Source organism: Alexandromys fortis, unplaced genomic scaffold (genome assembly GCF_014885135.2).
Source record: "Alexandromys fortis isolate MF-2015 unplaced genomic scaffold, M_Fortis_MF-2015_v1.1 scaffold_66, whole genome shotgun sequence".
Classification (NCBI taxonomy): Eukaryota; Metazoa; Chordata; class Mammalia; order Rodentia; family Cricetidae; genus Alexandromys; species Alexandromys fortis.
In genome coordinates, this window is record NW_026067950.1 from 978156 (window position 1) to 1004439 (window position 26284).

Genomic DNA, 26284 nt, shown 5'->3' on the forward strand with positions numbered 1-26284 from the left:
CTCTCTTTTACTTCTGACACGTCAGAAATGAGACACGCTAACCCTTCCGTGTGTTCAGTTTAATATCAGGCAGAACGAGAAAGATGTGTCTTTTTAGATGCCTTTGAGACATGTGGTGGAGCAGACACTGGGAATGCCAGAATATAAGAAAAAGCTAATCAGCCCATTGCTAGAGAGATGAGGCACTTCCAGTCCAGGATGGTACACAGGTCCCCGTGCAGGGGTCTGGGTGCAAGAGGCCTGGGCTCCAGGGTAGCTCCCAAGCCAGTCGCAATAAGTGATCCAGCCGACAGTGCTCAATAACAGGAAGAAGCTGTATAATTAACTGTCAGTCTTGAAACAGCTGTGAATTACTGAGGATTGTTTGCCTCCAACACCATAGTTATGTCCTAAAAGAGTCAGAAAGTGACAGCTTGTTTGGGAGCATGGTGTGTCGGTCCAAACAGATGCCAAGAGGGAGGCAGAAGTCAGCAGCCATTTTACCAGATGTCACACACTTGATTTGTTGGTTGGAAAGGTTCGTGTGTGTGTGTGTGTGTGTGTGTGTGTGTGTGTAAAACTCCAATTTCAGGGAATTCAAAACTTCTGTACCTCATGGGAAATGCACACACATGAGTTATGTAAAACACATAAATTAAAATAAATAATTTTTTTTAAAAAGCGTGGGCAAGTGAGATGACTCTAGTGAACACACTTCCCAACAAGTGATGATCCAATTTCAATCCACGTGGTGGAAAGAGACAACAGATGTTTGCAATATTTCTGACCTCTAACTGTGCTGTGGCATACGTGTGTGTTTGCGTGCACACACACACAGAAATAAATAATAAATGTAATAATAAGACTTGTTTTAAAAACAAAGAAAAGCAGAATAGATACAATTTATACCAACTTAAAAATTCTAAACAAATTTATTCTTGTTTATTTCTACAGTCAGAAAGCTCACATTTCTGAAAACCAAGGTAGAAGGGTTTTCCCTGGAAGGACAGTCATTATCTCTTCAGAAGGAAATGGAGAAAGGCTGACATTTCCCCCAGTCCTAGTTTCTTAAATTATACTTATGTCTCCATAATGCAGTATAATAAAATCTAATGTAGAATAATACAATGCAATATAATTTATGTGCATTTTTATCAAGTACTCCACTTTATAACACAGGATATCTGATCCCATCTAGCAAATTATCATAGCATTCATTTCTGAAAAAGGAAAATTCTATGGCTTCTTATATCCTAAAAATAGCCTTACAATTGCACATATTGGAGTGTTTAAGAAAATGTGTAAAGGACAAATGGTCTTGTCCAGCAGCAGCACTGCAGACGACCTGTGATTGGCTGCTATGAAACCAACCCAGCCCCAGTTTGTTACTATCCTTCCTGGGGAATGTAATTGTGAAGAAAATATTCTTGAAACTTCCTCAAGCCCAAATGTTACAGGTTTTCAATGACACACACTTGAGGTTGCCGAATGCCCCTGGCATGCACCTGTCCCTAATGGGAATGCCTCTCAGTGTGGGTTACTAGTTCTGACCAAATTTCTCCAGCGGCCATGGTTCTTGCAGACTGTCTTTCTGTCAGGTCTCCTCCATATTGGTCCTTTCCTTTCCCTCCACTGTCTCCTTTGTTTCCAAGGGGACGGCTTTGCTGACAGTAGATCAGAGAAGATGGGAAGATCTCAAGAGCAGACTGAAGATCGCACAACCTCTTCATCTCCCACCTCGGCCCGGTATCAAAGATGCTCTGATTTTATTCATGTTGGGCGCTAGTGTTCCTGATTCCCTAAGAGCTTCGGATTTAAATTAAAATAATAATCGTGAGGCCACTAGGGGGTTGTGCATAAGTTAATACAGAAACAGACTCCAAACTGCTGATCTCTCCATAAGGCTATTAAAATCAGCCACCTAAAGGCTGAGCTTCAGTGCTCTCTGAATAAGCCTTAATGAAAAAAAAAACTGAATTTTAAAATAAAATACATTTGTGCTTGCCTTCTAGAAATATGAGGAAAATGTATTAAGCCGACAGAAATCGAATGATGCGTTTCTCCTTCCAATATGGATGTTACTGTGCGCTGTCATTTTAATATCAAGTGCCAGCCATTCCTGCAAAGCACTCACCATAGATAGAACTGGAGGGGAAGGCTGTAATGGGTTTGAAGATGAACGTTAAAGAATATAAAAGACAAGGAAGGAAATCCGGCCTGTGTCTAAAGTGCCCTCGCCTATGTTTTTCTCTTTCAGATAACGATGGCTTTAGAGCTAAAATGTATGACATAACCCAGCATCCCTTTTTTAAGAGGACAATCGCGTTGCTGGTTCTGGCCCAGTCTGTGTTGCTATCAGTCAAGGTACTGCTTCACCCTGAGATATTTGGAGTGGGTTTCACACCTTGGGTGTGATTGCAGCGTTGCAATTGGGCGTTGGCATTTGCATCCTCTTATCTTTAGTAAATGTAAAATTGTTGTGTGTGCTAAGATGGGAGCAGAGAGGGAAAAGTCTGCCTGGTGGATGCTACAGTGACTTGTGCTCTGCTTGCAGTGGGACGTCGAAGATCCTGTGACCGTTCCTTTGGCAACAATGTCAGTTGTCTTCACCTTCATCTTTGTCTTAGAGGTACAGTGATGAGTCTGCTGCTCTGGGGGAAGCTAAGAACAACAAAAAGGAAAACAGTACCCCACCGTGATGGCGTCTACTTCCAGCTCCGTGTTCTCGTTTTTGAAACCTTTAAGGGGTGGATTTCATGGGCATCTATCTCCTTTCTGGATGTGCTGCTTAACTTCAACAAATTTCACTTTATATTCCTAATTTGTCTAACTGCTGAAACACTCCTGCTGATTGCTGTGTCTGAGCATTGGCCTGCCTACTAACAGGGTTTGCATGTTTGGAGCACAGGACTCGAGCCACTGTTAATCAGGGATTCAGATTACAGCACAGATGTAAGCATGCCAGAAGTGGGGCCACTATTATCTAAAGTGTTTTCCCTGTGTCACATCTATTTTCCAGTCAATCTTCTTTGAAAGGCAAGTGAATTCTCGTTTTCTGTCAACTGGCTGATGCTTCCCAAAGTACAGTTTTTCACTCAAGGTAGAAAAACAGCCTGCAATGAGCACTTAGTCATTAATCCAGGGAACAAATATAGAGAATAGATAGGCAGTCTGCTTGGCTTTTTTTTAAATGTATCTTTGTGCCTGCTTGGCTTTTTAAAAAATATATCTTTGTGACTAACTCTCTTATTAACTATGTCCTTAATTATATATAACATGTCTAACTAATTGATTTAAACATGTCTAAGAACTAGCCTGGTGTCCATCTTTCTTGCTTTCTCTAGGTTACCATGAAGATCATTGCAATGTCACCAGCTGGGTTCTGGCAGAGCAGAAGAAACAGATATGATCTCTTGGTGACATCTCTTGGTGTCGTGTGGGTGGTGCTTCACTTTGCTCTGCTGGTAGGCACATCTTTGAACTTTATTTTAGCTGATACTTTGGTTTTTCCTAGTTCAGGGCTGTTTCCAGTCTCTTCTAGGGCATTAGATCAAATTTCTAAATCTGAGCTTTGCTCATAAATGCCCCGGGACATGCTTGCAAATTGCACACACACACACACACAAATATGTATATGTATACGTGCACACACCTACACTTCCGACATAGGCAAATCCTGGATCTTCAAAGACCTATGGTGTGCAGATCTAAAGGGCTAGAATCTGAAGACTCAGACCTTGCACCCTGAGACAGAGAAGCACCTTTGCCACCCCAATACAAGCAAGACTTATAATGCAACCCTATGTACTCAAGGCACTCTTCTCCCTCAATTTTCTGAACCCATCAATATCCATGTCTGAGGTCCAGCCCCTCAAATCTACAGCCATGGGAAAATTTGGCTGGTCTACAGATAAAATATAGTCACTGTTGTGGCTGAAGTAGAAGGAGCCAGAGCATATAATACAGCACGAGGTTTGAACAAATGGAAATTTAAGTCTTTTCAGGACTTTGGGGTCCATGTGAAAATCATCCAGTCTTTAGCCCAGGGGCTGTGGTTATCATGACTTCTAATGTAAAGACTTAGGATGTCCATAATAAATCCTGAACTAATGTGGAGAGAAGAGGCAGAAAAAGCATATTATGATTGTGTTTACTTTATCTAGACAAACTTTTGACTAAATGCTACTCAGTCTAAATGGAAGAATATGGTAGGCTTCCTAATCTCAAATATCGCCCACAGAGGAAATTCTGAGCCACCAAAAAAGCTTCCCTATTCTGCTTGACTGCTTTAGTTCTTCCCCTGAGAAAAACCTCTGGTCCGAGAAAAGCAATCATTCTTTGCCGTATTTTGCAGCAGACTGCTGCGAAGGAAGGCACAGTCCCTGTATTCCATCCAACGATGCTCCGTGCCCACATTCCTGTCCATTTGCCTCACCAAGGAGCTCAGTGGACCCCCTTCCAGGGACCCATCTGGGACTGTTGTCATTTGGCAAGGCAGCTCCTGGAGAATGCTCATGCTTTGGCATCAGCTGAATGTCACCGTTGTTATGCTGTGGCCAGTGGCATCTTTGTTTCTCACAAGAAACCTTGTGAATCATAAAGCACAGAGTGATCTCTGGCCCTCAGCATACACTTGAAGAGCAAGCTGATGCAGTCCTCTTGAGCTGAGGGGTAGGGGTACTTTTTCTAAAATGGATCTATTTATAAACAGGGGACTGATCTCAGGAAAAGCTGTCTTCAAGTGTTGCTGTTGTTGGAATAAGGTCCCATGTAGCCTAGGCTGGACTTGAAGTCAATATGTAGTCAAGGATGACATTAAAAAATTGACCCTTCTGCTCCTGTTTCCCAAGTGCTGGGATTATAGACATCACTACTACTCTGGGTTTACGTAGCATATGATATTGAGCCCAGGGCCTTACATGTGTTAGGCAAGACTTCTACCAACTAAGCTACATCTCCAATCCTCTCAAGCCTTCTTTTCAACATCTGACCACTCTTTATTATGCCTTTATTTCCTGTCTCATTCAACTTCCTCTCATTACATGGCTACCCCCTACATTTCCTGCCCTGTCCTCCAAAGGACTGGTCACTGCTTTACGTGAAATGAGTTTCAAAATACAGAATTCAGTTGAGCAAAACAAAACCCGAAGTTTCATCTCAGATTTGATTTTAAATCTAATACTTATTCATGAGTTTTTTCAGTGACCTTTACGGCACCTTTATTTTAGATAAATTTCTTATAGGAATTTTCACATTTTATTAAACTAATTATTTACTAGATTTCACAGAAAGCAAAATGAAAAATGGAACTATAACAAGATCTTTTGTACAAACTGTAAAAAAAAAAAGCCTGTCTTCTGTTTAAATTTCAGAATGCATACACCTACATGATGGGAGCCTGTGTGATTGTCTTTAGATTTTTCTCCATCTGTGGAAAGCATGTAAGTATGTCATGCAGAATCCTTTCAAAGGTTGCATAAGCATTGAATCACTGGTGCCAACTGACCTGGTTGTTGACCTATGTCAACAAAGAACTAAACTTCATAAGTCAAGATTAATGATATTAAATATCACATTAAATCAGTGGGTTAGTAATCTTAGACTATATTTCCTGTTGTTATTTTTGTTTATCCTATTTGCTGAGGAAAATATGAAAGAAAACACGTTAACTCTGAAACCAAAAGCCAATGTCATTCTTAATGTGTCTTAACTTATTGTTTTTAAATTAACTTTATTGCAGAAAATTTATAATTGATGATAATGTTTCCATTGTTCTAGATTCCTTGTTAGCATTTATGCACACCACAGACTACCTGTGTTCTCTTTTGTAAAGGGATACTGCTTCTTTTGTCACTAGCATTGTTTCACATATCGATCCCATCTATCCATGTAATTGCTAGATTTAATCATTGGTGGTTACTTGACATTAAACAGTTATTACATTTAGTTTTTTAGGACGTCTGTGGGTGACAAATTTTTGGAGCCCATTCCCTATAGAGGAGTACCTTGCTCAGCCTTGATACATGGAAGGGGGGGCTTGGTTCTGCCTCAAGTGATGTGACAGACATTGTTGACTCCCCATGGGAGGCTTCACCCTCTCTGAAGATGGGGAGTAGAGTAGGGGGAAGGGGAGAGTTGGAGGAGGGAAGGGAGAGGGAACTGGGGTTGGTATAAAATAAAAAAGCTTATTTAAAAATTTTTTTTAAATTGACTGAAAAAAATATTAGCTATAGGTCAAAAATGTGTTGACCTTACGGATGTCTGGGTAGAAAAAGAAGAGGAAGTGGAAGACTAAGAATCTTGTGTTGTTAATTCAATTAATTTCTCTTGAGTGACTGAACTGTTTGAAGTATGAATAAGATTTCTCAATGCCAGATGGTTTTTTAATAATATTGAGATTTAATATCTAACAGGAAACAACGTTCAAATGATGTACTTGGGAATTGCTACACAGCCAACCTGCATATAGATTATTCACCAGCCGGCTCCTCCCCACAGTTAGAACTGTCTCTCCCTCCTGCTCTCCTCCTCTCTCCATCTGCCCTGACTGTGCCCTTTCTCGCCCACAGGTGACGTTAAAGATGCTCCTCCTGACGGTGGTTGTCAGCATGTACAAGAGCTTCTTTATCATCGTAGGGATGTTCCTCTTGCTGCTGTGCTATGCCTTTGCTGGGGTTGTTCTGTTTGGTACCGTGAAATACGGAGAGAACATTAACAGGTCAGCATGTATTTGTCTTCCTATTCATTTACCAAGCAAACCTTTACATAGCGTTGGTGAAAAGGGGTAGTAACTGGTTGGAAAATAAAATAAAGCATACATATTTTAATGACATTTTCAAATTGACAAAGATAAGCATGTTTATTTTAGAATCCTTAGAAAATGCAAAACAAAGCAAAAAAAGGATTTTATAATTCTACCCATTGTTGGGAATAACCATTCCTAATTTCCATGTACTTCTCTGAAATGCTGTATCATTTTGTTGGGAATAAAGCAGTTTTGTAGGAAGTTAGAACCTACAAAAACACTCTGTTATAAGAAAAGCATTTTCAGAAGCTCATCCTCCACATTATGGTAGCATCCGCTGTTGTCATTTTAAAAGTTCTAAAATAACAAAACACGTGCAAATGCCTTGCTGGCAGGTAATTTGTTTGGTGAAGTCTGAGTTTTCTTCGATGACCAAGCAAAGGAAGGAATCACTTCTTTGTAGCCAAAGCTCACTCAGTTGATCAAAATGAAAGCCAGTAAACTGGTGATTTTGTGGGACCTGGTTTGTCAAGAAGCCACACTGCTAGCAAGAGGCTTTAAGCTTTGATAACCATAACCTGGCAACCAAGCTGTTTGGTGGTGACTACCCATATTGCTTCATGACGATGACAACTCATGCAATCTCCATTCTGTTTTATTAAATTAGGCATGCCAATTTTTCTTCAGCTGGCAAAGCCATTACTGTATTGTTCCGAATCGTCACAGGGGAAGACTGGAACAAGATTATGCATGATTGTATGGTAAATACCCCCTCATCATTTTCAGTGCCTCAACATAAAGTCACATGTACATGGCAATGGTATCCTTGTTAGCACAAAGGCCTTGTATTTAATAAAAAAAGAATAATTTGACCACCTAGTTCCTAACTTTGACTTTTTAACATTATAAGATATGAATATAAAGAGCAAAATATCCCAAATATTCACTTAACATAACTTAAGCTATTTTAATAATATTTAATAATGAGCACTGTTCCTTTGTTCCTATCCTCCATAGCTTAGCAATCAAAACAAGGAGATTTATTTAACACATTCATCAGACACTAACCAAGTCTCTGTTTTGTCCTGGACCGTAGGCCTTCTGCAGGTCCAAAGGTTCCTCAAGGCGAATGCGTTATGTGGTCTGACCACTCTTTCCTTCGGGATCCTGCTTTCTGTCCAATAAGTCTGTATGATCCTCTAACCATGGTGTTAACATTTGCGTCTTCAGGCACATTTGCCCACACTTTAAACCATGGGTTATCCATTCTTACAGTAACCTGTATTTTTTGTTTGGACATGCATAACAGCTCTAGAGAACTGTAGAGTTAAACTTCTCTCTTTCTCCTCCCCATCACCTCACAGACACCAGTGATGTCCTACAGACATTCAGTAAAGAAGCCTGTGCTGTCCAGACAGGAAACTGCTAGCCATGTATGGTGTGACCAGTTATATCTGAAAAACTTTTATATTCCATTTACTTTTGCTTGTTAATTAATACAAATTAAATTTAAATTACTACATGGAGCTAATGACCCTTGTGCTGGTAAATGAGATCTTAAACTGTAGTCAGCTTTCAGAGAACAGGGATGTGCCTTTGTTATTAATCTATCCCTAATGCTTAGTGCAAATATAGCACATAGTGGGGCACAGGAAATTTTAAACATGAAAAAATAGAAGCCAAATTTATCAAATCAGGTACAACACAAGGCAGAATTAAATAAATCCTAAATAGGAGTCCCAAAAGAGTATGTGTAAATACAGAGGAAAGAACCAGTAGTCCTGGTTAAGAGAAGCCAGGACAGTATCACAGAAGGGTTTGTGGGTCCAACAGAATGCACGGCTTTTAATTATTGAACTTCATAATTTCTATAGCATCTCATTTTGGTGCCTCAGGATAGGTAATTAGTCCTCACACAACTTTAATGTGAATTTGGTATGCTTATTATACTTATGTACAGATTAATCCATTGTTTAAATCAGAAAATAAATTAAGTTCCTCTTTATTTGGTTTTCTAAAGTTTGGTCCTAGTGACTACTGGTGAGGATGGGAAACCTGTTCATTTGCATTGTACTTCCATCAGTGCCACTGAACTAAGGCATCTACAAGACTAAAAGCATAGCACAGATGAAATACCCATGCTGCAAAGGGTGTGTGTGCCCCACATGTGTGGCTTTTTCATGATGGCCTTACATTAACTACATCCCATACTGTCAAGAATAGGTTCATTGAGCACTACACTCAGAAGAAACCTGTGCCCTCCCATGCTCTCACTCTCCCCTCCGTGTCCTCCACTGCCTCACAGGTTCAGCCTCCATTTTGCACTCCAGATGAATTTACATACTGGGCCACAGACTGTGGCAATTACGCGGGGGCACTGATGTACTTCTGCTCCTTCTATGTCATCATCGCCTACATCATGCTGAATCTGCTTGTAGGTAAGAGATGTTCGTGGAATTATTTTTTCATCTTTTCAAACTCAGGTACTTAGATAATTATGTACAATTTTCGAGTAATTATCCTGGATTGCTTGGGGCGGGTGTTTCGTCGCACTAATTATAAATTGTTGCCTCTCAACCCAGGAGCTGAAAAGACCTTTGAAAAGCATAGAAATGGCAGTTGATTGCAGATTCGAGAGTTGTCCTATTTATTATGCTCATTAATTACCAAAGAGCTTTTCCCATGGATTGGGCCGAACACAAATCAGGGAGGGCTACTTTTGTGGCCTCAGAATATCACATATTTTTGTTTTCAAAGATATATTTTGTCCACCAGCTGTGGGGCCACCCAGACACAATATGACCCTTTAAAATGCCCTGGAACTCTCAAGTAAGAGTAGGGGCCAGCTGGCATGAATGTCTACACAGAGTGCTTTTGAGCTCATGACCCTCATGTTTTGGAAAAGCAAGTATTGAAAAAGTAGCTTAGTGGCCCAAGTGAGAGACATGCCAACCTGGAAACTGTACTGAAATCACTTTGAAAAATTGGCTTTATAATGTGAGTGATAACATCTATTTTTTATTATAGATGCTTTACTCTTTCTAAAAAGTGTCACATTAGTATATTTGTCTAACATCTGAATTCTTTTTTCTTAGCCATAATTGTGGAGAATTTCTCCTTATTTTATTCCACTGAAGAGGATCAGCTTTTAAGTTACAATGATCTTCGCCATTTTCAAATCATATGGAACATGGTGGATGATAAGAGAGAGGTAGGAACTGTGGGTGTGGCTCACTTACTCAACAAGCACACGTAGGATCATGGTTTTGATCCCCAACACCAAATAAAACTGGGTACAGTGGTTCGTGATTGTGCTCCCAGCACTTGGGAACTGGAAGCAGGAGAATCAGGTGTTGAAGATCTTCCTCGACCTAGGGGTGGGGGAATGGCTGCTCCCTCTCAAAGGGAACAAATGACCTATTTTAAGGGTCTTTGGGTAAGGATTGAGATAGACTAAATCTGGAACTCTCACTGCTGCATTGCAGAAACTTGTCATTGAGTCAGATGAACATGAAAGGCCAGGGAGCAGAACAACCTCATCTCGTGTTCTTTCCAACTATGAACAGCCTAGTCTTTAGACTTTAAGGTCAACAAAAGAAGAAACCTGAAGGACATCTGTCCTGGGCTTGAGAAGAAGGAAGGAAACTGCAGGTCCAAGAGGGGAAACCTACTACACACTTACCATCCCCTCAACCTTAAGCAGCCATCAAGACGAAACACACATTTGAGTTACAAGTGATGTCTGAGGATGCAGCCCAGGGATTGAGTGTTTGCTGCACATGCAAAAAGTCCTGGCTCCAAACCCCAGCACCACCAAAAAATTAATTAGTTGCATGGAGACCTGATTATTTTGAACCATTTCTAAGTTAGTATGTAAATATCTTAACCAGTGTTTCCAAGAGTTAGCCAAGGCAGAAACAACTTCCTTGTTCTCACCTACCTTCTTTCTTCCCCCTTTCCCTTTCTCTTCCTCAGTATCCTGCATGTTCCTCTCTTCTTCTTCCTCTCCTCTTTGATCTCTTTTATCTTTACCTTCTAAAAGTCAAGCACATGTCTGGGCACTGAGGTAAAGCAATTCCCAAATGCTAAGTTTCCTGTGCCCACAGAGCTTATGTCCTAAAGGGGGGACAATCCATCAAAGTGAAATGATACTTGTGGCACAGGTTAGTATCCCTAGTCCAAAATTCAGACTTGAAATTTTTTTTAGTACTAACACAACACCACAAATCGAAGAACTCACACCTGAGTTCACGTGACATCTCACAGTCAAAACATAGGCACACTAATAATATTTTATAAAGTCACTTCCAGGATATGTGTATAAGGCATATGTGCGACATAAATAAGTCGCACCTGCAGCTGTAGCCCTAGTGTGTGGGAGGCAGAAGCAGGAGAATTAAAAGTCTGACAGCCTTAAGTTAAAGGTCAGCCTGGGATACCCAAGAACTTGTTTTGAAAGATTAAAAACAAAAAATACATGAATGAATTTTATGCCTAGACTTGGATCTTATCCCTAAATCATTCATTCTATAAATGCAAATATTCCAAAGTTTATAAAACCCAAAATGTGAAACACTTCTGGCCCTACCACTTTTGTAGGAGATATTTGACTCCTATGGAGTTCCAGAAGTTAAGACTACATTAAAGAAGGCAGAACGTGGATTTAGCTGAGGAGGTCATGAAGGTTTGAAGAGTGAAGAGGTGATGGTTGAGCTCACATCAAGAAATGAGGAAAGACCCATCCTGGGAAGACCAAAACATAGTTCAGGAAGAGATGAGGGTATAGAGGCAAGGAACTAGCATAGTTGACAGAAGAAAGGGTCAGGAAGACAAGGTATGATCATCCCCCAGGATCTGCAAGGCAGGATCTGGCATCTTCACCCCATTTTACTTTCTGCCTACACTGGTCCTCCCTGTTCCCCAACTGGGCTCCAGTGAACTGTGGAGGACAGGGATACTTGGTCTGGTTCTTTTGCCTCATCTAGATCTGTATTTTCTCTGTAACCATTACCCATTGAACTTGTTCTCATTTGATATGAGTAGGAATATCACACCCCCATTCACACTGACATCCTAATGACTAGCAAGAAGCCGTAGGTCACCAGGCTCATCCAAAGATATAGTCAGAGTTGGTGGATTAGACTGTGTTATATGGGATAGAGTGATAACTTTTAGAGTCCCCGTGTCCAGGTTTATCCCAGATGAGAGCAAAGCTGAAGACTCATTGTCTTATCTGTAAGTTGTTCTAATCATTGTGAAGACCTACAAAGAAACCTTTCAATGGAAACAGAATAACAAATGTTAATAAGTCCCTGAGACCCAAATCAAGTGAGGAGGGTTGTATATGGGTGTACTGCCTACTCTTTGAAAGATATTCATCAAGGTTGCGTGTGCAGAGGTGGATAGACTGCTGAACGTAAGAACTAAGGGCCGGCTCTAGGGAAAGCTGCATGGGCGCTCCTCACCCTCCCTGGCGCAGAAGTCAGGAAAGCCATTAGACCAGAGGAGCAGAAGGCTGCTGATCAGTACTTTACATTATATGCCTATCACACATCATTCTGTGCAGCTTTCAAAGAAGCCTGTGACTTTCTTCCTGTCTGGGGCTGTTTATGCTGGTGATCCCCCTGCCTCCGCCTACTTGATATTTGGGTTATAAGCCTGAGCCACCAGTCTTGGCTCATAGATTCATTTTATTGTCTAGGTTTCCCTGTAAAAAGAGATCCCCTCCCAGTGAATTCCTAGAGCCTCCTGATGACTGTCTTTGCTGGCCCTTGTGCTGTCTCACCCAGGGTGTAATCCCCACCTTCCGAGTGAAGTTCCTGTTACGGCTGCTGCGGGGGAGGCTGGAAGTGGACCTTGACAAAGACAAGCTCCTGTTTAAGCACATGTGCTATGAGATGGAGAGGCTACACAATGGTGGTGATGTCACCTTCCATGATGTCTTGAGGTATGAAGCTGGTTCTAAAGACCAGTGTCACTTTTTTGGGGGGCCAGAAATGATAGGTGTAACACACGAAGGCCTATGAATTCAGTTACCAAGGATATTTGAAACATGAGTTGCCATGATGCCATGGTGATAAGTAAGGGCACACTTTCTAGGAATGAAGTAGTCTTTCTCATTGCCTCGCTATGATCATGTCGGATCAATGCCTCACATAAGGATAGGAAGCCGTGGCCTGCCCTCCTAGGAGGAAAGAAAGAGAAGACATGGAGGGAGTGGTTCTGTCTCTTTTTTGGGGGATGAGGGTGTGGTCCCGCAAGAATTGACTTTCTCAGGGTCATTTGGTTCCTTGATGAAGATGAAGCTGAAATACATACCATTTTACTCAGGTGAGTCTGCTAAGAATCTGCCCCACCTGCTCTTTCGTAATTGCTCTGTTGCTTAAAACACTACATTTTCACGTTTTCTGCACCAGATAGGCTCAAACTCAGCTCTATCTTTTAGTCTCTTAAGAACATCTGTGTATCTTGCTAGAGCCTCTGTGCTCAAGTTCCCACAGCAGAAGCTTATTGCTTATGGTTCCAGAAGCAGGAAACCTGAAGTCATGGGCAGAGTTGGCTCTTTGTGAGGTTATGAGGAAGACTCAGTTCCAACCTTCTGTTAGATCTTTGAATGGCTTCTTGCAATATTTAGCTAGCAGTGTGATCTATACTGTGATCTCTGCCTTCACCTTCACACAAGCCATTCTCAGTGTGTGTGTGTGTGTGTGTGTGTGTGTGTGTGTGTGTAAGTGTGTTGGATGAGGTTTCTGTCCTGCCCAGTTCTTTAAGTCCCAAAGAAATCACACAGAGGTTTATATTAGTTATAAACTGATTGACCTAGTAGCTCAAGCTTCTTATTAACTCTTATAACTTATATTAGCCTATAATTCTTGTCTGTGTTAGCCACGTGACTTGGTACCTTTTTCGGTGAGGCAGTCACATCTTGCTTGCTCTGTGTCTGGCTTCCTCTCTCTCTGGGTGACAACTGCAAACTGAAACTTCCCTCTTCCCAGAATTCTCATTGCCCCACATCTACTTCTTGCCTGGTGGCCCTTCCTATACTTTCTGTCTGGCTACTGGCCAATAAGCGTTTATTTAAAATACAAGTGACAGGGTACAGACCATTGCCCCACAGTGTGTCTGTGTGTGTGTGTCTGTGTGTGTGTGTCTGTGTGTGTCTCTGTTACTCCTTTTGTGAAAATAACAGTTGTCTTGGATTAAATCCCCAGATACTCTAGTCTGGCCAGCTAGAGCTGTCGGAATCATCTAACATGGGTCTTCTGCAGCATTGGCGCTCAGATACATTCATCTTCTAAGTTTCTTACAGACATTAGCTTGCCAGGTAACTTATTCAAATGTAGGTGCCAAGACTATCCTCAGCATTCACACAAGACAAGGGAGACACAGCGGTGACATAACCAGCCCAGCTGTGAGTGGCATCAAATGCTACACTGATGAGCTGGAAAGATGTGCCCTCTGCATTTTGAACACCAGGTGAATCTGACCGGTGCTGCCGCTGTTCCTGTCTTCTAGCATGCTCTCCTACCGTTCTGTGGACATCAGGAAGAGCCTGCAGCTGGAGGAGCTGCTGGCCAGGGAGCAGCTGGAGTACACCATCGAGGAGGAGGTGGCTAAGCAGACCATTCGCATGTGGCTGAAGAAGTGCTTGAAACGCATCAGGGCTGTGAGTGAACCACAAGCACGGGGGGGAGGGGGAGGCTGGCTTTCCTTTCCCGTTGCTGTGATGAAATACTCTGACAAAAGGAACTTAAAAGAGAAAGCTTATCCTGGCCCACAGCTCATGAATACAGTCCATTACGGAGGGGGAGGCGGGAGTTTATTCACATGACATGTGTTGTGCAATCACATCTCCTCCACAATCGGGAGATGGAGAGAGCAGATAGATGCCAGTGTTCGGCCCACCTTCCACATTTTATAAAGTCCAGGACCCATTGCTCATAGAATGGTGCCACTCACAATTATGATAAGTCTTCCCATACCAATAATCAAGATAATCCCCCGCAAACATGCCCAGAGACCCATCTCTCAAGTGATTCTGGATTCTGTCCAGTTGACAATTAACACCATGACACACACTCACATTCAGAGAAAGTGGAGCAAAAGAGAAGAAAGTCCTCAGTACAACCTTTTAGCAACACAACCCTTCAGGGTCTAGCCTGATACCCCTTAAAACGCATCATCTTCATCCACTCAGTGTCTGATGCTGCAACAGCTTTAAGGCTACCCTAGTTTCTGCCTCATTCCCCTCAGCAGGCTCCACCAAACGTTTCAATCGAATCAAAGCTGTATAACACGAAGGTTTAAAAAGCAATTTATTGGTATTCAAATATTTATGATCTCCATTTATTAAACTCAACCGTATGAAATTCCAAAAATATCTACTGAGATGGAATTTACAAAACTACTTTTAAATTGCTGCAAAAAGTTCCAACATATGGTTTATCACGTTGTTCAGTCTCGAAAGACCACCTCTCGCGGAATTTTAATGATGTGCCTGCTGCCTCCTGAACCGTAAGTTTGTGTGAGGCTCTCACATACTAATGAATATATACTCCATTAGCATATACTGTATTTCCAGTGAGGGCTTCATTGGGCAATTAACGTTTATGGGCACTTTTGACTTATGCTTCACATACAGAGGAAGAAAGGCAAACCAATCAGTAAACACTTCCTGCAACACCATTAACGTTATGTAAGATTTGTCTGATCCTGCCCTTTGGAATAATATCCACTACAGAAACATACATTTCTGTTAGAGGAAAACATTCCCCAAGGAAAATAAGCTCTCAAGTACATTTTCCTAGAGCAAGGCCAGCTGCCCACTGCTACCCAATCACAACAAGGCTGTCATAGCTCTTCTGGTTCCATGGATTACAACTGTCCTGCTCAGACCCTGTGAGGGAAGCCTTGGACAGGAAAAAGAGGCTGATGCTAGACTGGCCCTACCAGGCTGCCCTACAAAGTCCAGAACTAAGACAGAAGTAAGAGTTTCCTCCTCATCTACTAAAGACCCTCTGGTGCTTACAACTTTCAGGAAAGTGGGGGGAGGGGGCTAAAATTGGTTAAATGAGCATAAAATTAAATCGCAAGGGAAACTAAAACAACCACATTAGGAATTTTAAATAACATAAACTAGCATGGAAGAGCACAGCAAGTCCAGTTGTTACACAAATGGAATAGGTGGGAGATGCCTCCAATCTCCAAGACTTGTATGTCAGTCTACCAGCCTCAAAACTGACTCAAGATTCCTATTTGGAATGTCCTAAGAGGCCAGCAAACCCACAGGTCTTCAGAGAGGGAAGGAGAAAGTGGCTTGGTAGGAATGGGACAAAGAAGCGGGCACCTTTCCTCCTTATGCAAGCGCAGCCTCTTCCTACAGAAACAGCAGCAGTCATGCAGCATCATCCACAGCCTGAGGGAGAGCCAGCAGCAGGAGCTGAGCCGCTTCCTGAACCCTCCCAGCATCGAGACCACCCAGCCAAGTGAGGACACTAACGCCAACAGCCAGGACCAGAATACGCAACCTGAGGTAAGATCCAAGGGTGCTCTGTGGGAGTTGATCCTGGCCACAAACATTTCAAACAAAATGACAGTATTTTTTTTTTCAGGTGATTTTTTTTTTTTTTTTTTTTTTTTGCAAAAGAACCAAAGCTAATAAGAGCATGTACATCCATGGATTTTTATTTTTGTCACTTAGAATTCAGTTGAGATATTTTGATAAAATTGTGGCTTGTGTGGTGTGTAAATCAACTTTCTGTTACTAAACAAAATACCTGAGATAATCAACTTAGAAGCAGACAAGGTTTAGTTGGCTCTCAGTTTGGAATATTTCAGTCAAAGCGTGGTTGACTCACTATACAGTGTTACAGTAGTACGTCATGAGAGTGGTGTGGGAAAGTGTGGTGTCCAGGGAGCAAAAGGGATAGAAAGGGGATGGGACTCCAAAATCCCCTTCAAGGACAGCCCTCACCTGACCCCCATAATAACCCAACCTCCACCCACTAGGCTCCACCTCCCAAACATTTTACCACCTCCTATTAGTATCTTCTTTTTTCCTCCCTTTTTTAATTGATTTTTATTGAGCTCTACATTTTTCTCTGCTCCTCTCTTATTAGTATCTTAGGCTGGAGACCAAGCCTCAAACTTACAGGCTATTCAAGATCTAATCTACACAATACGTATACTAAAAACTGTTAATATCCTGAATGTTGCTTGCTTGCTTCTTTTGTCTAAAAGATTATCATATTAGCTAAACTTGGGCATAGAAACATGTGCTTTAAAAGATTATGATTTACATGAGCCTTGCCATAAATATTTTCTTCTCAGCACATTGTGCAAATTTTCAGTAAAGCTAGCAAAATGCATGCACTTAGCTTTCAACCCTCTTCAATAACAAAATGCACTTGGGATTTATTCTTTCTTATTTGGGCAACAGAGGAGCATACAGAATTAAGAAAATGTATTTGGGTAGCTTCTATCTATTAAAACTGGGCTAGTTTCATTTTCAAATTTATTATACATGTCTATTCAAAAACAGTAGCAACAACAAAAACCAGAATTACCAGCATCTGGGAGAGCTCTGTGCTATGAGGAGCAGTTGGCAAAGAGGCCCCACCCCTTTATGCGGCTGCAATGATTTGATGCTAATTACATGGGGTCCATCTAGCACACTGTGCAGTGCCTCCAGTTTTTCAGAGCTCATGATGCAGAGCAGCACAGTCAGGGGTGACAGACAAATTGAAGCACAAGGCTCCATGGTCCAGCAGAGGCTCCAAATGGCTCTGTTATGTCCTGGTACAGTTTTGTGTGAGTTTCACAGTTCTCTACAAGAAACCAGGAATCCCTTGCCTTCTTCCTTCTCCACAGACTCTATGGGAGCAGTCGACAAAAGAGGTTTAAAAAAAAAAATGATCCACAGTTGGCAATACTTTATGAGGAGCAGCCAAGTCAGGTTGAGACAAGACCAATGATAGAGAGGAAGTAAAGATTTCAGAGCTCTCAAAAGGTAGTCCAAAAGTCAAGGATGCAGGGAGAGTTTTAAAGGTTTAAAGTAGCATGCAAATCAAGACAGTGGAGGGCTGGAGAGACAACTGCTCTTCCAGAGGACCAAGGACAGTTCTCTGCACCCACATCCGACAGCTCACAACCACCTATAGCTCTAGCTCCAGGGCATCCAATGGCCTCTTCTGCCCCTGTGGGTATCTGTACATGTGTGGCATACACTTTTGTAGATACACACACACACACACACACACACACACACACACACAAATAAAGTAAATCTTCAAAAAGAAGATGACAATGGTTAGGAAAGACCAAGGTGCCTGGTGAGCTAGGGATGGAGGCAAAGTGCCAAGGAGTCCGTAGCATCAGGAGTCCTCAGTTTGGGCTTCCCTAGGGCTATCAAGTTGACAGTGAAGATAATTATCACATGTAGTCTTCAATAGTCTTTGACAGGTTTCAAAATAACTAAAAAAGTCACAAGGTTGCAAACACACAGAAATGGTCGACAGTTGAGGAGCTGGACGTGGGGATTATCCTGATTTCATCACTGTATGCTACAAACGTGATAATTACCATCCTATACCCCAAAAGCACTACAGATATTTGTGACAGACTAAGTATGTTTTTTTTTTTAAGAGAAAGACCCACAACTGACTAACTCTTCTCCCATGCAGACAAGCAGTCAGCAGCAACTCCTGAGCCCTACTCTATCAGACAGAGGAGGCAGTCGACAGGATGCAGCAGATCCTGGGAAACCCCAGAGGAAGTTTGGACAATGGCGTCTGCCCTCAGGTAGGTACATCACTCATCTCTACCCATTTCAGGTATTTAAGAAGCATTTGCTCTTTCTTTAAATTTCGGGTCTAAGATTTTATTTAATATGCAAATTAGTCTGCTTTTTGTTACCATAACATACATGGGAGAAAATCCACTTATAAAGAAGAGAGGTTTATTGACTCACTTTGTTGGAGGTTTCAGCCCATGGTCAGTTGACTATTGCTATTGGGCCTATAATAATGCTGCAAAGCATAGTGGGAATGTATAATGAGGAAGTTGCTCACCTTATCACAACCAGGACAAAGAGAAAGAGGAAAAGATTGACGTCCTACTTTCTTCTTCAAGGGCATGACCCCAGTGACCCAAAACTTACTAGGTACCACCTTTTAAAAATTCTACCACTGCCCAATACCACAAACTGGGGCCAAGCCTCCAACACCCAGGGCCTCTGGGGACATTTCAGACCCAAACAGAAGGAATGGGTAGATACGAACTCCAGAAAATGCCATGTAGTTCTCAGAAAAGGCCCAGGTCCCATTTTATCCCAACACATGCTGTGTGTCTGAGCTGATCACTCACCTTGACGTGAGCGTCTTTATCTCAACGACAGTGGTCATGATGACAAGCCTCCAGGTGGCATTGGCCGCTGTGTGCCAGTCACCACTCCCAGGGCATTAGTGGGTCATTCAATCCTCACAGTCCTATTATTTCCCATACATTGCTGATGTAGTAAGAGTTTTCTCCTGAAGAAACGTGTGGTACAAGAAAGCCAGGATGATCTCATGAAGGGACACGCAGGAATAAGAGAGGAGCGATTCTGCACATACCCCAGTCTCCTCCCTATCAAGATCTAAGCCTATAGTGAAATAGGGCTTCATTCTCTCCTTTCACCATGCTCAGCTTTGACCCCACCCAAGTGAGAATGGGTGACACAAAGCAGATGGCAATACAGTTTACATTCTGAAGCTGGACGTGTGCCGTGGTTCTTAAAGCCACCATTAAGGAAGGTCCTGATGAGGGATCAGAGAGGTCATAACTTCTGTCTTGTTTAAGCAAAGCTAGGAGTGATGAGAAGCAAGACTGAGTAGGTGCAGGGGCCACAATGTGAAAATCCCTCAAGGACAGATGGGACAGTTTCATTTCCATACTATAGGCAGTTAGAAGAAAGACATTAAAGAATCCTGAGCAAGAGATGACACTTGCAACCTAGGCTTTAGAAAGATTAAAGTGGCAACACAGCCAAGAGTTCATTTGCCTCTGGCAGGGACTGACAGTGACCTGGAGGCAGGTGACAGGGTACAGAACATTTCAGCAGTCTGGACACAGTGATAAGAGCGTGGTCCACACTGCTAGTCAGACACTACGGAGCAGATATGAGAGATGACCTGGGGAGAATGTCCTCCTTGGTATTCACTTAAGCAGATGACAGAGGAATATGGTCAAATCATCAACAGTCGTGCTTGTCTGTGTAGCCTCAGTGTGGAAAATGAAGATGACCATTGAGACAAGCTACTAGGGGCATACAAAGTCAGAGGGGGGGAGACAAAAGCGAAGGGCATTTTAAGGAGGCACCAAGCACCACACTGTGCACTTTGTCATCTCAATGTCCCATCTTCTTCAGTCTCCCAGCACTACGGAGAGCACATTTGCCTTCTCTTCATTTACAATGGACACAGATTAGGTTCAGAGACATGTACGTGCCAGTGACTTCATATCTGCAGATTACTCAGGGGACACAAGGCCAAGGCAACGGAAAGCCAAAGCCACTTCCACTTTCCACACCTGTTCCCCATGCCATCTCTCCTTTTGAAATACTACACTATCACTCTTTTCTTTGTTTCCCTAATGAACACACTCTAACACTTCTATTTTACACCAGTTGGGGGTGTTTGCCGTCTCTACCTTCTTTAAAGTAAAAGGGGCCAGCAGCGTGTTTTCCTGAGAGTTCTTATTAGCTGACTATAAGCATGAGTTTATTGGAAAGAATCAAACACGGGAAAGGTTCCGTATTCACATCTGGAGGCAGGAACTGGGAGCCAAACGCACCGCTGCTCAGAGTATCAAGGTTTTTCCAGGAATGGTTAAGGCATGCTGAAACAGCAACTAGTGGATAACGGGACTCCTTCAATTCCACAGCTCCCAAACCAATAACCCATTCGGTGTCTTCGGTTAACCTACGGTTTGGAGGAAGGACAGCCATGAAGTCTGTGGTGTGCAAGATGAACCCCATGCCAGACACAGCTTCCTGTGGCTCCGAAGTTAAGAAGTGGTGGACCAGACAGCTGACCGTGGAGAGTGACGAGAGCGGAGATGACCTCCTGGATATTTAGCCGACAACCAAGACAAAGGAAATCACAGGGTGTTGTCTCGTACTCTCCTTCATCATCCAAAAAGCAATCTGTAATTGCTATAAACTGAATTTCACTTTGGTAGGGATTTTCTAAATTGATTTGTGTCCATTTGTGGAGATGGTCTATCCAAGCAGTATTGCTGTGGATTACTGTGATTTATAATAGAAAATTTGGGGCTGGGGATATAGGTCAGTGAAAAATCACTTGCCCTGTGTTTGAATCACAGAAACACATGAAAATATATGTATATAATGGCAATGTTGTTAATATTAGAAACTGCATCAATAGCAGATATATCACAAACATTCATGTATTCTTTCTGTATAAGCTAAGATGTATTCATCTGCACTCTTGTATGTTATGACTACTCCTCCCAAAGAGACCCACAGTCATAGTACAGGTGTTATAGTCTAGTTCACTTTTCCCCCCATTTCCAATAGAAATGCTTCCCTTGGGAGAAATCATTCATGGTTGATCTGAAAGTGTCAGCACTGAGCTCATGCTAAAATGACAGCAGCCTCAAAACCACACAGATTCTGAATTTTAAAAGCATATTCTTTTTCTCATGTTATTTTTAAAAATGTGCATGAGCTGCTCATAAATAAGAGCAATTTGATTTCTGTCTCTGAGTACTCTAATGAAAGGACTCTAATGAAGTTGTCTGCTTCCAAGAAAGTTGTGTGTACAGGTCCCAGGTAAAGGAGTCAGCTCCAGATGTTAATCGGTGGAAAGCAAACCAGTAGGCGGATTATGTCAGGGACATGAGGAGAAAAAAAAATACATCAAAATCTTAAAAAATCCTTTGAATAACTGAGTTTAGAAAACAGAATGAAAGTGTTAAACTCAACTTAGTTAAAAGGCTTGCATTTGAGAGGTTGTGAACTTTATGGCTTATCCTTGCTGTGGGCATTTTGCTATGAATCGACAGGGACATTGTGGGTTGGCTCTAATACACAATTGCAATGCTAGATTCAAAATGGTAGTAGATTCCATGCTACCATAATTACATATGGAAAGAATAGAAAGGTGAAAAAACAAAAACAAAAATCTCACTCTGAACCCAGTTTGGGAGTACCACAATGTAACTGTGTTTTTCCCACATGTCAATGGTACATGTCCTCAGGAAAAATTAGAAACATAAAATGATTTGGAAGCACTGATGGATCCTAGCATGGGCAGAGCCCTGAGTTGTCACTGTTAATTTCAGATTTAATATTCAGATTATTGTAAGAGGTTGAGTATGGAAAAATTCTCTGACTCCTGGGTTGCTTTTATGATATCCCTTTCTCCATTTAACATTCTTCAAATAGCCAAATGTCACGTTTTTTCTACATAAAAGAGGTGGCATTCTATGACCATCTATTGCTTCTATGGTTACCTGTGCCTCTTAGATAATAGGCAATTCAAGCTTGTTCAGCCAGGGGGAATTTTTATTTGGTTATATGTTCATTTGAAATTTGAGTTTTGTATATAAAAGCAAAATAAATATTGGACTTGTAAAAGAATTTACTATGATCTGGTTGTCATTTTTAAATACTTTCCTTGCACATGTATGGGATGGGGCTCTCTGTAACTGGGATTTTGCCAACCCTATATGGAATATTCAGTCCACACTAGGTTGGCAAAAACTCTGTCCCCGGTAATCATTTAGGGGAAATTCCCAAAGCCAGAATGTTCCTTTTAAGGTTGTGCTGACAAGGCTGGGTGAGCATCAAATACTTTCCCAAACCATCATGAGGCAGAGAAGCCAATCGTGGCCAGAGTATGGGTAGGCATTAGTGCTGAAAGAAGGAAATAAATGATTTATTTTGGCTCATTACATTGAGTAATAGAGCTTCACTCCCACTAAACACTGGGCCCTTCCTGGAAAGTCTGGAATTAACACTTGGGAGAAGCAGCAGCAGCACTCATTCTGTAGTGTGTTGTATGAAACCATTTGTTTGTTTCCTGGCTGCCCAGAAACCAAAATCATCGCACAGAAACTGTATTAATCAAATAACTACTTAGCTCATTAGCTCTAGCTTCTTATTGGCTAACTCTTACACATTAATTTAACCCATTTTTTGTGAATCTGTGTATCACCATGTGGCTATGGCTTACTGGCTAAAGTTTAGGTGCCTGTCTCCAGCAGGGATACATGGCTTCTCTCTGACCCTGCCTCTTTTCTCCCAGCATTCAGTTTAGTTTTCCCTGCTTAGCTCTGTTCCCCTGTAGTTCTGCTATAGGCCCAAAGCAGTTCCTTTATTAACCAATGATATTCACAGCATACAGAGGGGAATTCCACATCAATAGTGAAGCAAAGATAGAACAGAAAGTGATGCCTTCAAAGCTGTGGCACCCCTACATTTAGTTAAGTCAGCACATGCCTTCTATAACTGAAGCATGTGATTTACCTGGAGCAGACAGAGGACAGGTCAGTAAAAATAGGTACTACCTCTTTTAGGTTTTACTCAATGGGATATGAAAGTGCAGGTTGGGTGATACAGATGGGAAACAAGGCCACCCATGTCCCTTGATCCTCAGTGAACCACTCACAGTGACAAACCTGTCATCTACCACCCACTGCCTTTAATTAAAGGAGCTGTCAGGTCCAAGGACATGGGAACTCTTGAGGGGTGCAATACTTTAAGCAGAAACCCTGAGAGAGAACAGACCACACAGACACTGACCATATGGCAACTCAAAGGGGCTCAGTGGGGACAGGATGGGACAGAAAAGCTGTGTGATGACATTCAAATATTCCTAGTGATGTTTCCAGACCAATACCCTCGATCAGTGGCTCTCTGGTTATACCACGAGATGGTGAATACGATAAGGGTACATTAGAAGGAAAGTGACTATTAAAAAGCCTTGCATACCTGTGGTTTCTAAGCCAAACATTCCTGCCTGTGTTTCATTGTTGGGTATGGCTGGGAAGTGTCCTAATGAGTGACTTGCCAAGATTCCATGTCATGGAGGCTATTAGGGCTGGAAAGGAGAACACTGAAGAACCAAAATGGCATTGCTTAGGATGAGTTATCTTGCACTCTCTCACCTTCCCAACATATCTCCACATTTGAACTATCCTGGTGATTTTCAAACTGGATCTTTTGGGGCATATGGTAGTGTGAGCCAGAGGTGGGAAAAAAAAAGAGTGAGTTGGAGGGTGTGTATTAGAGATGATGTCTCTTCTCGCAAGCCTTATACCTGCCATCTGAGGAGGTAACCATTCCTATCTCACAGTGGAAACTGCCCCCACATAGACCCTCCCTCCTTGGGATTTTCCTGCTAACCATCTTCCTTCAGAGCACCTCCCTCATGCAGACCGGGCAACTGCTACATCCTGGATGTGTGCCCTGCTTACCCATCTCACTCCAGCCCTACTGGCTACCTTTGATTTTTTCCTCCAATGGCAAGAACTCTGATGACCTTCTCTTGCATGGGTCATCTTTCTCACTCCTTCATAACTGAGGTTATCATATGGAGAACTGTATTAAAGGGTTGCAGCATTAGGAAGGCTGAGAACCACCAGTCTAAGGTATTTTTTTTAGACAATTGCCAATAGGATTATTTTCCTGATTTCTTTCTCAAAATGTTTGTTACTGGTATATATGAGGGCTACTGCTTTGTATACATTAATCCTTTGTGCTCTTACAGCCTTCTGTTGACTGAGGAACACTGGCAGTGACTGTTATCTACTTCAGTCAAAGTCTACTTATTTAAAATATAGTCAGATCTAAAAATACATTCATATTAGCCTGTAGTACATGAGAAGTAACTAAGTTACAGAATCTAGCTGAGTTGATACAAAATTAACAAACACAGTGGCTATCATGTTATGCCCAACAGTTGATGATTAGTGCAAATTTTGATAAGAACATTCCTAAGTCTTTTTTTCCAACTGTCTTTTTCCTCTCAGGAAAGAAATAAAGAATGCTGGTTTTCTTCTCTTCAGGGAAGAAAGAAAAACAAATCAAAAAATAAAGGAGTTGTCCTGCCTGCTGTGTGTGTGTGTGTGTGTGTGTGTGTGTGTGTGTGTGGTGAGCTTTGTTTAATGTGTTTGCTGTCAAGGCTTCCAGCGGTTTTGAGAGATGTATCACCTCCATCAAGCTACAGTCTTAACCTTTTCAGTCACATTGACTTCAAAAAACATTAACACAGTCATCCCAGCTTGCTTCAAACTCAAGGCACTGTCTTCTCTTTTACAGCCTGCAAGTCTAGACACACTGAAACTATAACACAAAACAATCAACTCAGGAGGACCAGACTGGTTGTAGGTTCATAACATTTCCTGCATGGCAAGGAAAGCTGTCACATGGACGCCAGTCCTCTTCTCTGATGCAAGAAATGTTCCTTGGTGGCTTTCCTAGGTGCAGAGGCGAGAACCCATCTCAGTACCTATTTGGGCCAAAAGATGTATATACAGGAAGATTCTTGGTACTTGAGTCCCTTGATGTCACCCATGGAGTTTGCAGATCTGCTGAAGCACCCTAGGGACTCACTGTGAAATGTATTGGCCTCTTCCCACAAACTGTCTCTTTCTGGCCTTTGCTGGGAACACCCACCACTTTGCAAAGAAGGGAAAACTTCCTTTGCCGCCATGATAGACGCTCGTCCTTCCTATAGCCATCGCTTGCTGCCAAGAATGCATCACTTCTCATTTCTACCAGGTTCCTATTAACACCAAACGCTTTTGTATTCTATTTTCTTTCCCTGTTGGTTCTTTTCTCAAGGCACTGGAAAGATGCCTGCTCCAGACCAGGTCAAAAGATAATTGGGAAATTTGTAAAGTCCTAATGAGTATGCCTGAAGGGTTTAGCTGTGTTCTCTCTTCCGATAGCCACCGCTCAACACCATGTCACACGAGCAGCCCTGATTCCCCTATCCAGGGGTTTCCCAGCCCAGGCAGGGTCTCTATTTTCCCTCTGCAATCGCCTCACACCCTTGTCTAACTGTTAATTAGATGCCTCATTTCTTGGCATGTTTATGGGCTTGGGCCATCTGCTTATTGATCATATCCTTCAGAATATATTGGATTTTAAGGAAGCCAGTTACAAAAGCAGATGATGTTTAAGTGGTCTTCAGAGAAGGTATCTCCAAACTTGTGAATGCATGATGGGGTTAGCCTGTGGTCCACACACACACCAATCAACAAGCTACAGACATAACAGCTGCAAAGTTCATACACTCTCACCAACTTAACACAGTATGAGAACAAAATTCAGAATTTCTAGCAGAAATCTATGCACTGTGGTCAGCAATGAACAAAGAACCTGTGTATAAGGAGGGGCAGTGCACTGTGTGGATCCTGACACCTCAGTGAAGGTCCTAAGGAATGGACTCCCCAGCCTGCAGATGGTACTGAGGTTTGTGGTTGTCTACCCTATGGTGCATGTCTGGACCCTCTACCCTATGTGTTGTCCTCAGAGCTGCTCTTCAAATGGGA

The 26284-nt window shown here is 42.1% G+C and overlaps 1 protein-coding gene across 2 annotated transcripts in view; it reads left to right on the forward strand.

Moving 5' to 3' along the window:
• Nucleotides 1-22364, forward strand: part of Nalcn (sodium leak channel, non-selective) — a 259437-nt gene extending 237073 nt beyond the window's left edge. For both annotated transcript variants that reach the window (XM_050150391.1, XM_050150392.1), the window contains exons 31-44: nucleotides 1632-1725; nucleotides 2237-2343; nucleotides 2534-2608; nucleotides 3324-3443; nucleotides 5352-5420; nucleotides 6549-6697; nucleotides 7392-7485; nucleotides 9030-9162; nucleotides 9820-9935; nucleotides 12514-12671; nucleotides 14240-14390; nucleotides 16107-16256; nucleotides 18406-18523; nucleotides 20645-22364. In XM_050150391.1, coding sequence (XP_050006348.1) covers nucleotides 1632-1725; nucleotides 2237-2343; nucleotides 2534-2608; nucleotides 3324-3443; nucleotides 5352-5420; nucleotides 6549-6697; nucleotides 7392-7485; nucleotides 9030-9162; nucleotides 9820-9935; nucleotides 12514-12671; nucleotides 14240-14390; nucleotides 16107-16256; nucleotides 18406-18523; nucleotides 20645-20838 — 1728 coding nt within the window. In that variant the 3' untranslated portion in view covers nucleotides 20839-22364. The remainder of the gene's footprint in view (nucleotides 1-1631; nucleotides 1726-2236; nucleotides 2344-2533; nucleotides 2609-3323; nucleotides 3444-5351; nucleotides 5421-6548; nucleotides 6698-7391; nucleotides 7486-9029; nucleotides 9163-9819; nucleotides 9936-12513; nucleotides 12672-14239; nucleotides 14391-16106; nucleotides 16257-18405; nucleotides 18524-20644) is intronic.
• Nucleotides 22365-26284: the final 3920 nt, after the last annotated feature.